The 16,749-nt window shown below is 31.6% G+C and overlaps 3 protein-coding genes across 7 annotated transcripts; 1 reads left to right on the top strand and 2 right to left on the bottom strand.

The window, feature by feature from the left end:
- Positions 1-59: 59 nt before the first annotated feature.
- LOC109594605 (cyclin-dependent kinase 10) lies at positions 60-1,934 on the bottom strand. Its single transcript, XM_020009824.2, has 9 exons — positions 1,777-1,934; positions 1,596-1,714; positions 1,470-1,542; positions 1,237-1,411; positions 984-1,186; positions 699-926; positions 426-644; positions 243-370; positions 60-187 (listed from the first exon to the last, which is right to left on the bottom strand). Exons 1-9 carry the CDS (start codon positions 1,796-1,798, stop codon positions 152-154), a joined length of 1,203 nt encoding a protein of 400 aa, XP_019865383.1. The 5' UTR covers positions 1,799-1,934; the 3' UTR covers positions 60-151.
- A 317-nt stretch (positions 1,935-2,251) lies between these two features.
- LOC109607937 (protein TFG-like) lies at positions 2,252-4,890 on the top strand. Of its 2 annotated transcripts, none has more exons than XM_020024394.2 (5): positions 2,252-2,349; positions 2,414-2,642; positions 2,847-3,086; positions 3,137-3,485; positions 4,477-4,890. In XM_020024394.2, the coding sequence occupies exons 2-5, from the start codon at positions 2,453-2,455 to the stop codon at positions 4,697-4,699; spliced, it is 1,002 nt and encodes a 333-aa protein (XP_019879953.2). In that variant the 5' UTR covers positions 2,252-2,349; positions 2,414-2,452; the 3' UTR covers positions 4,700-4,890. The 2 variants fall into 2 exon arrangements, with proteins under 2 accessions (XP_019879953.2, XP_019879954.2); XM_020024395.2 differs by having other exon boundaries at positions 2,302-2,319.
- A 745-nt stretch (positions 4,891-5,635) lies between these two features.
- LOC109594615 (NFX1-type zinc finger-containing protein 1) lies at positions 5,636-16,643 on the bottom strand. Of its 4 annotated transcripts, none has more exons than XM_049962583.1 (14): positions 16,375-16,643; positions 15,357-15,410; positions 15,032-15,085; positions 10,956-12,175; positions 9,895-10,866; positions 9,524-9,844; positions 8,757-9,467; positions 8,439-8,686; positions 8,070-8,385; positions 7,713-7,982; positions 7,435-7,663; positions 7,074-7,383; positions 6,514-6,977; positions 5,636-6,429 (listed from the first exon to the last, which is right to left on the bottom strand). In XM_049962583.1, exons 1-14 carry the CDS (start codon positions 16,394-16,396, stop codon positions 5,684-5,686), a joined length of 5,937 nt encoding a protein of 1,978 aa, XP_049818540.1. In that variant the 5' UTR covers positions 16,397-16,643; the 3' UTR covers positions 5,636-5,683. The 4 variants fall into 4 exon arrangements, with proteins under 4 accessions (XP_049818540.1, XP_049818539.1, XP_049818541.1 ...); XM_049962582.1 differs by lacking the exon at positions 15,032-15,085 and adding an exon at positions 12,807-12,860; XM_049962584.1 differs by lacking the exons at positions 15,032-15,085; positions 15,357-15,410 and adding exons at positions 12,807-12,860; positions 13,132-13,185.
- Positions 16,644-16,749: the final 106 nt, after the last annotated feature.

The raw sequence follows: 16,749 nt of genomic DNA, 5'->3' as shown, positions 1-16,749 counted from the left end.
TCTGTTAAAACGTTTACAAATGTTACATTTTTTGTAAAATATAGTTATAAATAAACAAGTTATACAAATGTCATATCTTTTTTATTTTCTTAATTATATAGCACTGAATACATTAAAAACAAATAAGTCACACAACTTTGTATGATTATTATCATTCTATACGTCTCTTTTTTACAATGGAGCCGAGCTAAAACAAAAATACACATAAAGTAAACTTTTTTAAAAAAAATTTAGTCACTTACCAATTCTGATATTGCAGGTAAATTGTTTGTTTGATCTCCTGCACCTGTATTTGAAGTGTCTATTGAAGATTTTGATCCCTTAATATTTCTATGTTGAGGGAATGTCGGCATCAGTTTAGGGTCGCAAGCTGAAATATAATTATTTATTAATCATTACTAATCTATTTTAAAATAACTACTTACGTAATGGCGGTTCCTTAAAGTAGCTGCTCTGAAGACACTCTTCAGCAGTGGCACGTTTTTTCGGATCATACATAAATAAGAAGTTCAATAAGCGAAGTCCAGCTGCTGATAGCCAAGGAAATCTTTGTTTCAGATTATTGTAGGGTTGTTGTTTTAATGAGAAATTCTGCAAAGCAGGTAAATCACTGAATCCAGGCCATATTGAATCTGATGGTGTTCCTGTAATTAAATACAATATTAATTACAAGTAATGAGATACATTTGAAGTATTACCCAATAAATCTACAATTAGTTCTAATTGTTGAATTTCTGATCTGCCAGGTAGTAAAGGTTTGTGTCCTAGTAGTTCACCTAAAATACATCCTGCAGCCCACATATCCACACTGGTTGTTTGTGTGGGGGCTTGAAGTAACAATTCTGGTGCTCTGTACCACAATGTGACAACATGAGGTGTCATAGGGCGCAATGGTACACCAAACCATCTTGCTAAACCAAAGTCGGCTAAAAAGTGCATTAAAAGATTATTATTAATAATAAAATAATGAGTAGTATATTCACCTATTTTTACACAGCCTTTGTCTGTCATCAATAGATTAGATACTTTTAAATCTCTATGTACAACAAAATTGTGGTGTAAATATCTCAAACCTCTAAGTACTTGCAACATTATACACTTCACTTGGGATTCTGTGAATGGAGCTTGCATGTTGTCTAACAGAGATGCTAAGTCTTGTTCACAATACTCCATAGCCAAAAATATACTGGAAAACTTTTGATTAAATCAACATTATGCTGTTTTTAACAAAATTACCTCTCCAAACTTTTGCCCACTACAACTTCTTTCAAATGGACAATATTTTCATGTCGACAATTCAGTAAAACCTGTATTTCTCTGAGACTACTAACAGGAATTCCATCTCTCTCTTGATCCATCCGAACTTTCTTAAGTGCAACAATTTTATCAGATATGCTGTCTTTGGCACGATCTAAATAGAAATGGTCCTAAAGTTATTTTAAAACTACTGAAATTTATATTATACTTACAAACTATTCCATATGTACCCTCTCCAATGCGATTAAGCTTTTCAAATTCAGAGACAAATCTACATCTGCCTAACTGGAATATAATATTGTTAATATTTTATTATGAACTATAAGTGTGATACTCACAACGTCTGTATCTGGTATATTCATTGGTTTTCCTGTTAAAAAAGACGTGAGGATTCCTTTTTTCGTTATAGGTTGTGATGGCTCTGCACCATTTTCACTATCTTTGGTTTTATTGGGGGCTACAAAATATTTTGGTATAGTCTAATATCACATATACTTTTTTATATATTTAAATACTTACATTTCTTTAACATGGTGCTCATATTATCGTTGAGTTTAACCGGCAACCATAAAAACACAAAACAAGTTAACAACAAACCAGTTAGGTTATATTACTGTTTGCATCTACTGCATTTGACATAAAAAATCACATAACAAACACCCCTAGTAGCTCCAAGTTGACGCAACGACATCTAATTTCGAACTAGACAACTATTTGATCTTATTAAAATTTAAATCGTTAAATGTTTCTTTCAACAAAAGTAATTAAATGTTTCTTATGATAAGTTGTAGTATGTATTTAGTATTTTAATATATATTTAAATTTATGTTAATAACTCTGTTTAAAATTGATCTACAATCGCGCCACGTATCATTAAACTTAGATGAAATAACTAAAAATTACGCCTATATAGTTTCCGTTGTATATGTGTGGGAGTAATTTAATTTTTCAATGTTGGTATACAGTGAAATTTTACTGTTGGCACTTCTTGCAAGTTTTCTATGTGCAAGTTCACATCGCTCTTGGAACAATTAAAAATATAATTTACAAGAAGACTTCTTGGTTGGTGTTCTAGGCTATTATACATATATAGTAATATTGTTCTCACAATTTGCTTTTATCGAAATCGTCATTAGTAATACGAGTGTCTTTACAGCAAATTAGTTCTTCTTTGTTAATCCTATTTTAAATCAAAATGGATATTAAAAGTGATCTGGATTTGAGTGGTAAACTAATCATCAAAGTTCAGTTAGGAGATGATATTAGAAGAATTCCTATTCACAATGAAGCAATCACATACGACGAACTAGTGTTGATGATGCAAAGAGTATTTAGAGGAAAGCTTTCATCAAATGACGAAATTACATTGAAGTACAAAGATGAGGGTAAGTAAATGTATATTTCTTTAAGATATTGTTATTAAAATAATAAAAATTCTAAAAAATCTGAAGCCTAGATGATAACCAATTACACATTTTTTAATTATAATGTGTAATAGTATTATTACAAACAATAAATGTTTTTGTTATTTAAATTCCAAACATGACACCATAATTTGTGTTAATCTAATTAGTTCATTAAATTTCCAGATGGTGACCTAATTACTATATTTGATAGTTCTGACTTGTCCTTTGCTATACAAAGTAGTCGTATTTTAAAATTACAAATATTATTGGGTTCAAATCTTAAATCTGATCCATCAACAATCTCAGTTGGTGATGTCAGAAAACTGAAGTCACAACTAAGATCACTTAGAGATGAAGTAAACAAAATGTTGGACACTCTGGATGGAAATGCTGGAGATAATATAAATAAGACAGAAACTAAGGGTATTTTGTTCCATATAATTTAAAATTCTTTTCTAAACAGTTGTTTTTAGATGATCCTATTACAACAGATGACAACCCATCAAATACAGTACTTAATAAAGTAAATTCCAGTGAGTTTGATCCACTGCAAGATAAAAACCAGCACAAGAATGGTACTGAAGAACACAAGGAACCTCCAAAACCAGCTTCAACACCACAACAACAACAACCAACCAGTGAGCCAAATAGTCGACCACAATCAGTTGCTATGGCAGGACCTGGAAGTCACCCACCCCAAACTGTGGCATCAACAAATCACAGTAATCATGTGGATTATTTCAACAGAACAACAATGGGTGGCAACTACCCTCAAATGCAGTATGGAACACCATATCCATCTCAATTTAATTATCCATCTGGGTAAGATTTTTATTAATTTATTTGAAACATTTCCATAAATTAACATATAGTGATTACCAAAGAGTAGCACATACTATTTAATGTTATTGGGAAAAGCACACCTTGCACAAATTACATTATTTTATTTCTACATTTATTCATTTTGTACCTAGATCATGTATTATAAAAAGAACTATATTCTTATTCTATATAATCTTACAAATATTTTTTTGAATTGAGTTGCACGTAAATATAGCAAAATTAATTCTGAAAGGGATTTTTAGTGATTAAAACTGTGCTATTTCATTTAACTTTAACAATTTATTAATTGTAAATTTTTGTTTCATAATTTTGATTCATCTCTGTGGCACAGACGCATTTTCCCTAAGATTAACTTGTTGAAATTGTTTTTGGGACAACCCAATAATCTTTATTTTTGTTTGAATTTTATTTTATGTCATTGTTTTTTATTGAAACGTTCATTCAATTGACGTTTTATTTCTTTACTAGATACACTGATATTGTATGAATTAATTATTTCATTGTTTATTTGCCTAGAAGACAAGAAGCTTATTGATTATTCCAATATGAAGAGTTTTGTTAGAGTGTGTTTTCATATTGTATTTTCAATTGAGTGTGTGCTTATATATAATTAATTTATAATAAACCATTTTCGGATGCATTTTAAATTTTTAACGATATTGGCAATGTTTAGATCATTTTATTATTTTCTCTGGAGTGTAATATTTTTTGTTCCCATTGAAAGCAAGTTTTAATTAAATAAAATAAATCCTACCAAGAATAAATTCATACTATTAGGAGTATTGTTAAATGGTACCACAAAACGTAAATATTTAAAATAATAAAGCATAGAATACTGACATGTTTTTTATATTTACTGGACAAATTTTGAATTAAATCCTTATATTAAATATCTTACATAATGTTATGCTATTTCTTTGGTCACCACTGTATTATTGAGTTAAATACTTTAATTCTTGAATTTATATAGGTATGTAATGGACAGTAGTCAGGTACCGTCTTCCACGGCTTACACAACTAACCCGGGAACTGCAGGAACACAAGGCAGCCACCCATATCCCACACAGCAGCAGCAACAATATTCTCATCCTCCTGGTGGAGTGGTGTATCCGCCTCAGGGTCAGGGTAATCCATACTCCAAGGGATTTACGCAACCGTCGCCTCAGCATGGATACATGCCACCTCGTCAATAAGTGAACAACTTGACTGATCACTATTATTTAATTGCACTTTTTGCTGATTTTATTCTTTTTATTGAACTTTATTGTATTAATTGTATTTTATTCTTAATTTTTCTTAATAATTGCTAATAGTTTGTGTTTTACGTATTTTATTATATATATTGTGTATAATAACTTTAGCAATAAATATTTTAATATCGTAACTTTAATAAAAATTAATCCTTTTTAACACAATATAATGAACATGAACATATCATTTAGCTCAATACAGTTATTGGTACTTTTTTTTGTTGTGTATCCCATACCAAATTGATTAGTAAGATGGGAGCGCTTACCTTAGTTTACAGTTCACTACAATATAATAGGTTAGTAAGAATTACTAATTGCTTAATTATTTTTTAATATTAAAATTAAATTTTTTAGTAAAATTCTGTGTGCCTTTAAGTACGATTCTAGAAACAAATTTACGAGTTATTTGAAGATATTCCACTGATCAGAAGACTTGATTTTTATATGACGGTGCCTCTTTGGCCGTGACATAGTCTGACAAGAAAGAGGATTATTACATGGAATTGTAGGTAAATATTTTAGGATAATACATACCAATTTTAAATACGATTTGGCCAAAGCTACCGAAATTTGAAAAGTAAACTTAAGTGAAACTATTAGGAGAAAAGAAATTTATTTTTTTATCTAATAGTATCCAATTAAAAGCTTTATTTATTGTGTTTAATCAATTACAATTCATTTAAAGATATGTTTTTCAAGTGCACAAATAATAAACTAGATCAACAGATAAAAAAAGGTTCTTGTGAACTATTTCAATTTTTTTGTTAATTCAAATATATTTTAGTGATATTAGTTTAGTTTTACAATCATTAATAATATTAATAAAATATTAACTAATAGTATATGTACTCAAAGAATCAGAATTAATAAAACAATCTGTATAATTAACTTAATTGACATAATATTATATTTTAACATGTACAAAAATTAAACTCCGTAATCTAGACGAAAATTATTAAGATTATTCATAACGGACCATGCAGGGTACCGACTTCCATCCATTTCTCCAGCATGTGCATTATCACCTCGCAACGCATGATTTTCTCCTCCAATAGCTGCACCACATTCGTTACATCTGCCAACTTCCATAGCCCCTCCACATTCCGTAATGCAGTAAATATGGCCATTTGGACATTTAAACCAATGTCCTTTTCTCATACCTAAGGCTCGTACAATTTGTAATCGTTCAGATTCGCTAATATTTAAGCCAGTACATAATTTATCATTTAACGTTTTCATATAGTCAGATATTTCTCTTTCGAGTTCCGGGGAAAACCTCATATTACTAAATAATTTTGTTTTAATTTTTGTGATCAATGTGTTTACATAGTCATCAGTAGAATGCCTTCCTGATATGATGTTCTCAAAATCTACGATTTTTTCCATTCTATAGATTTCCAATGAAATGTCTTCAATTTCCTGATCAGATATCCTATCATCTTTGTTTTGTAGTGCAGATAAAATCATCGATATTTGTACAAGTACCGATTCACTCACATTAAAATCGTTACTTATTTTACTATTTTTCAAAATTTTTATCATATGTTGTAACAATTGCAATTTAGCTTTTCTAGAATTTAATTCAGAAGCCACAAGTTTGTTTCGTTTCCCCTGAAAGGTTTTGTCTAACCTTTCAACAAAGTTAGTAACAGTTCTTTGAAAGTATGGCAAATCTAAAACAAATTAGTTTTTTAACAATGATTTTGAATTAAAATTAAGAAAGCAATTTAAGTAATAAGTTTTGTAGATAAACTCACTTGGAATGCGACATTTAAGAAGTCCTTCTGCCTCAACAAACATCTTATACTGCAATTCTTCGTTATATTTTTCGTCGCCATTTAATCTGACCTTCACTTTATCCATATCCATCATAGCCCGTTTTAAGTAGGTCCAGAATCGCTTAGTATTAATAATAGGCGTCCTACACTTAGGACAGGTCTTCACTCGAATTTCTTCTTTGTCATCACTTTGTGAAAACCATTGTTCTAATCCTTCGCTCTCCAACACGTGCTTGCAGTCTTGCAATTCTATAAATTTGGCGTTTTCATCATCCTCATTTCCAAAGAATATAGCGGTTAATTCATCGGCATCGCATTCACGACACAGATGTGGACAAGGTTCACCGCAAAATCCAACACACGGATGACCACATTTTAATTTTTTTTTGCAGGGCTCGGTGCACGGATCGATGTTGCAGATTTGGTAGCAAAGTTTTTTGCACCTAAATATGATACATTTAAATTTAGTACCAATATAAATAATCCTCAACTCTATTTTTTTTTATAAAATTTACGAGATTATTATGAATACTACATACTTTTGGTGTTCACAACCACGATTACAACGCTGTTTACATCCCGTGCATATTTCACCGCACTTTTTGCCACATTTACTGTGCTCACAGCGGTAGACGCACTTCTTCTGGCAAGGTTTACAATTCTCCCTGCAGGGCAATGGACATTCGTGTCCGCAAATTAAAACAGCCCCACAATTTTCCGTGCATTTTATATGTAAACGACCCTGTTTACATTTTCCACAAGTACCCTTGCATTTGTGGCGGCATTTCAGTTCGACACCGCACGGCGCATCGCAGCATTTCTGTAAATCGTCTTCAACAGCTCTGCCTCCTGTAGTTAACGGTGTATAATTCGTATTTGGTTAAAACTAATTCTACCTACCAGTCTTGATATAACAATACACTTTATTAATGAAGTGACCACAGGATGATGTAATATTGCAGTCAACTTTTTCTCTGCATTGGGGTGTGCACTCTTCGTTGCACCTATTTTTGCACGAGTGTCCACAGTCTAAAGTCCGTGGACACAATTTTCGGCACAAGCTTCTATCAGGCGTTTGATGGCACATCACTGTCACTTTGTGGTCACAACCAGGAACCAATTTTTCAACCTAAAACACGCATATGAAGTATCGATTTGAGAAATATCAAATTACAAACCTTTTTCGTGCATGGTGCACATGGCTCTTCGCATTTGCTCATGCATTTATGGCCGCATGGTAAGATTTTTGTGCACGGTTTCATGCAAACAATTTTGTCCACATCAAAATTACATGGAACTGTGTAAACATGTGGACAAACCGTGCGGCGCTTCTTTACTTCTAAAAGACAGGGGACGCATTCCTCAAAACACATCATCGAACACCGATGATGATCCTCATTTGTCGTACAACCCACACGGAATTTATAACATGGCTCCCTACATTTATACTGCAAATAAGTAGTAATTAAATAATTACACGTATTTGTAAATTCGTTTCTCGTTCATGTTACAAAATTAAAAAAAATTGGGCCTACCTCATAATGGTCAGGATCCTCCCTCACGTGACAAGTCAATTTACATTTATGCCCGCATTGTTCTACCCTTATTTCGCAAGGATAAGGACATTTAAACGTCTCCACATCCTTATAACATGGTTTGGGTGCGCTGTGACCACATGGTAATGTGGTCACCACAGGTTCCTGACATTTATGGTCTAAAGGATCAATGTGGCATTGAAGTGCAACAACGTGTCCACACTCCAGTTCATGTGTTACAGAATATGTACATGGTCCACATTCTTCATAACATTTCTTTTTACAAACATGATCTGGATTAGATTCGCATAGCAACCTAAAAACAACAATTTTAGAATAACAATAATTTTAATAAATATGTATCTTAACTTATTGCAATTTTCAAAACAACGTGATGAAAGGTGGTCATGGTTGAGAATGTGACATGTTAACTTGCAATTATGACCGCAAATCATAGGTTCATTACACACCAGATCGCATCCCCCTTCAGGGACTTGTAGAAAGTCTTCTGCGGACTTAACCAGAGTTGTTTTATGGGGATGCACTTGACACACAAGAGCTAGACTCTCGCCGATTGCGTCCTGCTGTTGCAAAGTTTCTTTTACTGGCTTCCATACCTGCATATACATTTTTATTCATAAAGAACAATGGAGAAGTATCAAGATTTTTCTTGATTTAAGTACTTACTTCACTATTATTACATAACATTTCCATATTTCCCATTATATAAAAACCATTTCGCGCCCTAGACAGTGCAACGCAAACACGATTTTCGTTTTTCAAAAACCCAATAGAGTTTTCAGCATTGGAGCGGACTAAGGAGAGTAATATAATATCACATTCTTCGCCCTGATAATTGTCTAGTACGGCAATTCTCACATCCTTTAGTAACAATAAGTGTTGCTTTTTAAGTTTTAGCATTTCATACATCTGTCCCAAGTACGCTGCAAGAATAGTAATCTGTTTGCCCTCATAACCATTCAAGATCAAATGACGTGCCAAGCTAATTAAGAAAGTAGCCTCATGCATATTTTTCTTGCTGGTTTCGGTACACACTTCTTCTAGATGTTTGTGATCGATAAAAAAAAGGTTCTTCTCCAGGCCTCGGATGTCCTCTCTCCCTTTTACACTCTCATGGTCCTGCAAATTAGGATATATTGATGGCGTGATAAGAGCAGATATTTCCGGTCTCATGCGATGTTGTACATTCAACGTGTGACACTCCACACCATTCAGAACCATCCTTTCAAAAAGACTTATTCCTAGTTGAAATTTAGTTTCAGTTTGGTAGTCGGCGGTACTCGGTTTTAACTGTTTGTGATCACCTATCAAGATAAGGTGCTGACAGTGCTCTGTTAATGCTGTTACTATATGAGCTTCGAGAACCTCGGCGGCTTCCTGAAGAAAAGCAGTCAATAAAAAAATAAATTATCAGTCATATTTTTAGTACTTACTTCAACTATTACAATGGGACACTTCAATGCTTTCAGGGTGGAATTCATTCTAGCGGCCCCGGTCGTCGTCATACCGATTACGAAATGTTCTTTCATTACTTTTGTATCCTCTATTGATTTTAAGTTATCATATATTTCAAAAGTTTCTCTAAAATTTACTGACAATTGTTCTTTTTTCCTAAGCAGGTTCGTTTTCAAACGAGAGACCCAATAAAAATAGAATCTCCATCGCAGAGATGGTGGCAGTTGATTTGGATGAGAGTAGCCTAATATTTTTGGCTCCTTTGGGTTTGTAAATTGGGCACCTTTCTCCAAGTTCACCTAAAAACAAAATTATTTAAACGAAAGGCGAATTATAAAACTTGTACTACCTTTAAATGATAATAGTCACGTTCAATTTCAAATAGTTCATATTCTGCCATGTTTCTCTTGGCAATATCATCTGGTGCTAATGTTTTTATGTATTCTCTTGTTTTAATATATATTTTATTAATTTCATTTAAATCTAATATTGCGTCATAGACCTTTTCAACTTTAATATCATTAAGTAAATCTTCAATGTCATTAGTTTCTTGTTCCATTTCAGCCTCATCGGGAGTGTCTATATTGGTAAGTTTATTGATATCCACTTCAGGAGAAAATCTGTTTTCATTGTGAGTCTCCTCCCTGCCAAACATGAGCCACTGCCTACATTCTTCAGGTGTGGCATCCTTAAGATAATTCAGTTCTGTGGGAATATATTCAGACAAGCTCTTAAACGAAATTATACTGTCAAACTTTTCAAGGGACATCAAAATGTTGTTAATAGACTGAATTTCTCCAGCAATATGTTTTAAATCAAAATAAGCGTTTCTCGTCGCAGAATGCTGTGTATGACACTTTTTTCGAATATTGTATTTATTTAGAGTCTCACTTTTAGATTGTCCTCCAATACGTAAAATATTTTCTGTAAATGGTAAAATGCCTTCCAGAAATTGATCCAAAGCGTGATTTGTATAACAAATGAGCAACAAAGGAGTTCCCTTAAACCAAGCTCTATAATTTTCTAAAAGAGTTTGGGCAATTTTTAGACCCACAAATGTTTTCCCTGTACCGGGGGGTCCTTGAATAATGGACAATTCCTTAGTCAAGGCAGCTCTAAAAGCAATTTGTTGTGATTCATTTAAACCATAAAATGGTTTATTTGGAAAATTCGGTGCCCAAAATCGATCTCCTTCAATTGTATAAAACACTGGATTAACGTCAAGGATGTAATCGGGTGGGCGCGTTTCAGTTTCCACGTTGATAATATACCTTTCCATAGGAAATGATGATGTATCCATATTTTGTAATACAGTAAGTACCTATTAACAAGATTAACAATTTGCTTTTAAATTATATCTACCAAATCTTAAAATGTAATTTAACTAATAAATTATAAAATGTTATTTACCTGATAATATGGTTCAAAATAAACACAACATTCTACCATTAAATATGGCTCTTTGTTAGGAATACCAGTTTCTGTGCTAACAATTATTTGTCCTTTTTCTAAGTCTTCTACGTTGCGTTTAGCGATTTTTCCGAATAAAATACTTTTAAAATTATCTTGTGTGAACAACACCAACGATCCGAGCATGAACCGTTTAGAGTTTTCATAAGTGAATTTCAGTTTTTTTTTATTCTTCATTTCGGCAAACTGCAATCGGTAACACTGAAACTGATTCACAGACTCCATGTTCAAAAACCACGTGTTTTTATAAAATTTTACATTCGTTATCCTCCCAGTATGAGTTGGGTTTTTATATTCACATATGGCTTCACGAAGAGGGGCGACAAAATCCTCTCTTAGTAGTCGGAACTGCACATCTAAATATTCGGCAACACTACCATATCTGCCTTTAATTTTGTTTTTATTTAAGAAAAAACCCCTGTTTTTATTGGTTATTTCCTTGCCGCTTGGATACACACTGATTTCTCTGTAATCATCTCTAGGTGCTACATATTCCTCTTCATCAATTACTTCAGATATTACTTGAGACTCTTGTTTTTTCTTTTCATTATCTAATATTAATTTTTCTATGTAATCGTTTAGACTTTCAACTTCTGCTTTGATTCCATCTGAAACATGCATGCCGTGCTCATCCTCAATACGTTGGATACTTTTGAGTATCGTTTTTAAACATTTCGGTAACATTTCACATGAAGTAGAAGGGGATACTTCTGACATGACTCTAAAGATAAATATTAATTGTTCCCATAATGAATCCGGATCATTCCAAAATAATCTATTTAATCGTTTTTCCTTTTCATCTTGAAATTCAATACTTGCTATGTAGGACGTTATTTTTTTCAAAAATGGCGTTTTTTGAATCAGTTTTATAATATTTCCTTTTCTGCTACTATCACAAATCTTGTAAAAAATTTTCACTATTAAAACAAAATAGTCGGGTTGTATGTTACCGGTTTCAAGAAGTCTTTGGAAACCTTGATGCGAATCGCTTAATCTTAGGATAATGTCATCGACATCATCAACTTGCGATAAACTTTCTAAAGCTCTAAAACCCATAGTTCTTGATTCTCTCGGTGGTCTATTTTTCCTCTCTTCTGAATCTGCAGGATTTTCTGAACGAATTTTATTTGGGTCGCGATATTGACCTCTACCTCTAAACCCTTAAATATAACTTCATGTTCATATTTGTGTTTATTATAATATTCATAAATTATTACATCTGAGCATTCGCTGTAACTAGAACACTGGTACAAATTAAATAAACACATGTTCAAAAGTTAGGAATATTACTTTTTATGAATTAAAATGGTCCACTCTAACTGGACTTGATTGTGTACATGGGCAGTGATAAAAGATAACAATTTTATCTACTTCGGAAAGAATAAGCAAAACTACCGTAAACTACAGTGTTTTACGGGCAACACGCTAGTTCTCATCAAGAATTAAGCTTGGACGGCTCAAAACGCTGTGTATTGAGACCATACAATTTCCCCATCTATCATGCATGGTTTTCAAATCATCAATTCTTTCAGAGTTTCCAGCTAGAATTTAATCGACAAGGACCAATATATCTAAAGAAGAATTGAATAACCGCATAGGAAACATGGATATGCAACTTTTGAACAAGAGTTTATTATATGTCAAGCAAAACAAGCGAAAAAAAACCTAACCCAAATAATAATAACTAAACTACACTAAAAAACTAATTAGTTTAAAAAATTATGTATTACTAAGTTTTACGAATGTCAGACCTAATTTTTAGTTTTTTTAGTTAATTAATCATTTGCTTGCCTTGATTTTGGCTACCACGTCCTCCCCTTCTCCAGTTATAACCGTCGCGACCACCTAAATATAGATAAAACAATAAAATAAATATAAATAAACTGTAAAAAAATTAACAAAATTTATTTTATTGAAGAACAAAAATTTGGCTCTATTACCATCGTCGATCTATTTGAAATGTAAAATGAAACTACGGAAAATGGTATTTTTAACTAATTAGTATCAGATATTTTTTTATTAGTAAGATTGACGAATGTCAGAATTAATTTTAGTTAATTAATGGACTAATATTTAAATGTAGGTGATGTGAACATTTAATTTTACTTTTGTTTACCTTGATTTTGGTTATCATCTCTTTTCCATCTAGAGTTATGACCACCACGACCACCTAAATGTACATAAAACAAAATTCACTTTATAAAACAGTTTATATGGGAAAAACCTGAGTAAAAATTTGGCAAGACCATGGTTAATCTTGTTATAGTGTATATTGTTTAATATAACAGATTGGGAAAAACTAATTAAGTATCCAGAGCTCATTTTTTTTAAACGTTGAGATTTTGATAACACTTTACAAATTTCGAAAAAGTGTAACTTATATATCAATTACTTATCTTTGCTTTATATTTTATCAAATATTATACATTTATTTGTTTAATTCAATTGTTTTCTCAGTGATAATGGACATAGTTGCAATTTAAGTTTCAATTCAATAGGCAGTACTTATAATTTTTCCCATTTTACGAATTTCGTATGGAAATTATATATTGATAGCTCGATTCTATTAACTGATAAACCTTTAGTTGTCTAGAAACTGTTAACATCTCAACATTATTGAATTATATTACGTATAATATTGGCACCAGTTGATCTGTTTCCAGTATTATACGAGTACGAAGTAACGAATGCGAGGCATTTGGTATCATCAATTTTTAGTTTTTACATTGTCCAGGTATATTCGACTAATTGCATTCAGATTATAAAATTATGGTTATTGATGATCACAAGGTTAAACGATTTAATTGTTATCTAAGCAAAGCTGGTCAACGGAAATAAAGCTCAAAGATATTGAAATTCATATTGGTTGGAAATTGTAGTCGTACATCGTTGACATCTCGTGAAAAATCGTTCGTCGTAATATGTTGTAACGAATTTTATAAAAACACTTTGATTTTATCGATTTAACATCTACATTAATAAAATTATATATTTATATATATATAATTTAATTTAATATAAATTGTTTACGTGTTCCGTTTATCATCAGAGCTAAGTGTACTTGATAAAATTAGTTGCGCAATAAAAAAGAACAAAAAAGGTATTACTAAAAACTAGCAAAAATAAATAATTACCTGATCTATTGTTAGGAAACATGTTTCTATTTAACGTACTTTCAAATATAAAATGAAACAATGTCTTAAACTATAACACCAAAAGTTAACTGCGTAGAACACACGCAATTGGGGACTTCCCCGTAATTGGGTGACCCACTATGGACGACCCTTTCCCTTTTCTCCGAGAATTATACGGTGTGCACTGTCTCTTTTCTAAAAAATCAGTTGATGCACTACACTAAGTATTATAAATAAACAAATACGGAACCCTTAAATATAACTTCATGTTCATATTTGTGTTTATTATAATATTCATAAATTATTACATCTGAGCATTCGCTGTAACTAGAACACTGGTACAAATTAAATAAACACATGTTCAAAAGTTAGGAATATTACTTTTTATGAATTAAAATGGTCCACTCTAACTGGACTTGATTGTGTACATGGGCAGTGATAAAAGATAACAATTTTATCTACTTCGGAAAGAATAAGCAAAACTACCGTAAACTACAGTGTTTTACGGGCAACACGCTAGTTCTCATCAAGAATTAAGCTTGGACGGCTCAAAACGCTGTGTATTGAGACCATACAATTTCCCCATCTATCATGCATGGTTTTCAAATCATCAATTCTTTCAGAGTTTCCAGCTAGAATTTAATCGACAAGGACCAATATATCTAAAGAAGAATTGAATAACCGCATAGGAAACATGGATATGCAACTTTTGAACAAGAGTTTATTATATGTCAAGCAAAACAAGCGAAAAAAAACCTAACCCAAATAATAATAACTAAACTACACTAAAAAACTAATTAGTTTAAAAAATTATGTATTACTAAGTTTTACGAATGTCAGACCTAATTTTTAGTTTTTTTAGTTAATTAATCATTTGCTTGCCTTGATTTTGGCTACCACGTCCTCCCCTTCTCCAGTTATAACCGTCGCGACCACCTAAATATAGATAAAACAATAAAATAAATATAAATAAACTGTAAAAAAATTAACAAAATTTATTTTATTGAAGAACAAAAATTTGGCTCTATTACCATCGTCGATCTATTTGAAATGTAAAATGAAACTACGGAAAATGGTATTTTTAACTAATTAGTATCAGATATTTTTTTATTAGTAAGATTGACGAATGTCAGAATTAATTTTAGTTAATTAATGGACTAATATTTAAATGTAGGTGATGTGAACATTTAATTTTACTTTTGTTTACCTTGATTTTGGTTATCATCTCTTTTCCATCTAGAGTTATGACCACCACGACCACCTAAATGTACATAAAACAAAATTCACTTTATAAAACAGTTTATATGGGAAAAACCTGAGTAAAAATTTGGCAAGACCATGGTTAATCTTGTTATAGTGTATATTGTTTAATATAACAGATTGGGAAAAACTAATTAAGTATCCAGAGCTCATTTTTTTTAAACGTTGAGATTTTGATAACACTTTACAAATTTCGAAAAAGTGTAACTTATATATCAATTACTTATCTTTGCTTTATATTTTATCAAATATTATACATTTATTTGTTTAATTCAATTGTTTTCTCAGTGATAATGGACATAGTTGCAATTTAAGTTTCAATTCAATAGGCAGTACTTATAATTTTTCCCATTTTACGAATTTCGTATGGAAATTATATATTGATAGCTCGATTCTATTAACTGATAAACCTTTAGTTGTCTAGAAACTGTTAACATCTCAACATTATTGAATTATATTACGTATAATATTGGCACCAGTTGATCTGTTTCCAGTATTATACGAGTACGAAGTAACGAATGCGAGGCATTTGGTATCATCAATTTTTAGTTTTTACATTGTCCAGGTATATTCGACTAATTGCATTCAGATTATAAAATTATGGTTATTGATGATCACAAGGTTAAACGATTTAATTGTTATCTAAGCAAAGCTGGTCAACGGAAATAAAGCTCAAAGATATTGAAATTCATATTGGTTGGAAATTGTAGTCGTACATCGTTGACATCTCGTGAAAAATCGTTCGTCGTAATATGTTGTAACGAATTTTATAAAAACACTTTGATTTTATCGATTTAACATCTACATTAATAAAATTATATATTTATATATATATAATTTAATTTAATATAAATTGTTTACGTGTTCCGTTTATCATCAGAGCTAAGTGTACTTGATAAAATTAGTTGCGCAATAAAAAAGAACAAAAAAGGTATTACTAAAAACTAGCAAAAATAAATAATTACCTGATCTATTGTTAGGAAACATGTTTCTATTTAACGTACTTTCAAATATAAAATGAAACAATGTCTTAAACTATAACACCAAAAGTTAACTGCGTAGAACACACGCAATTGGGGACTTCCCCGTAATTGGGTGACCCACTATGGACGACCCTTTCCCTTTTCTCCGAGAATTATACGGTGTGCACTGTCTCTTTTCTAAAAAATCAGTTGATGCACTACACTAAGTATTATAAATAAACAAATACGGAAAATCTATTTAAATGAGACTGTGGGTGAAATTATCAGACTCAGTCTACCAACAACAGAATAACTACTACTAACTCAGTAGTACTGAGACTAATATGAAGTTTACTCTACATGACTCATACAATGAAA

The sequence above is a fragment of the Aethina tumida genome, chromosome 2 (genome assembly GCF_024364675.1).
Source record: "Aethina tumida isolate Nest 87 chromosome 2, icAetTumi1.1, whole genome shotgun sequence".
In the NCBI taxonomy this organism is placed as follows: domain Eukaryota; kingdom Metazoa; phylum Arthropoda; class Insecta; order Coleoptera; family Nitidulidae; genus Aethina; species Aethina tumida.
The sequence above is the reverse complement of the archived record's forward strand: the minus strand, read 5'-3'. Positions and strand labels throughout refer to the sequence as shown.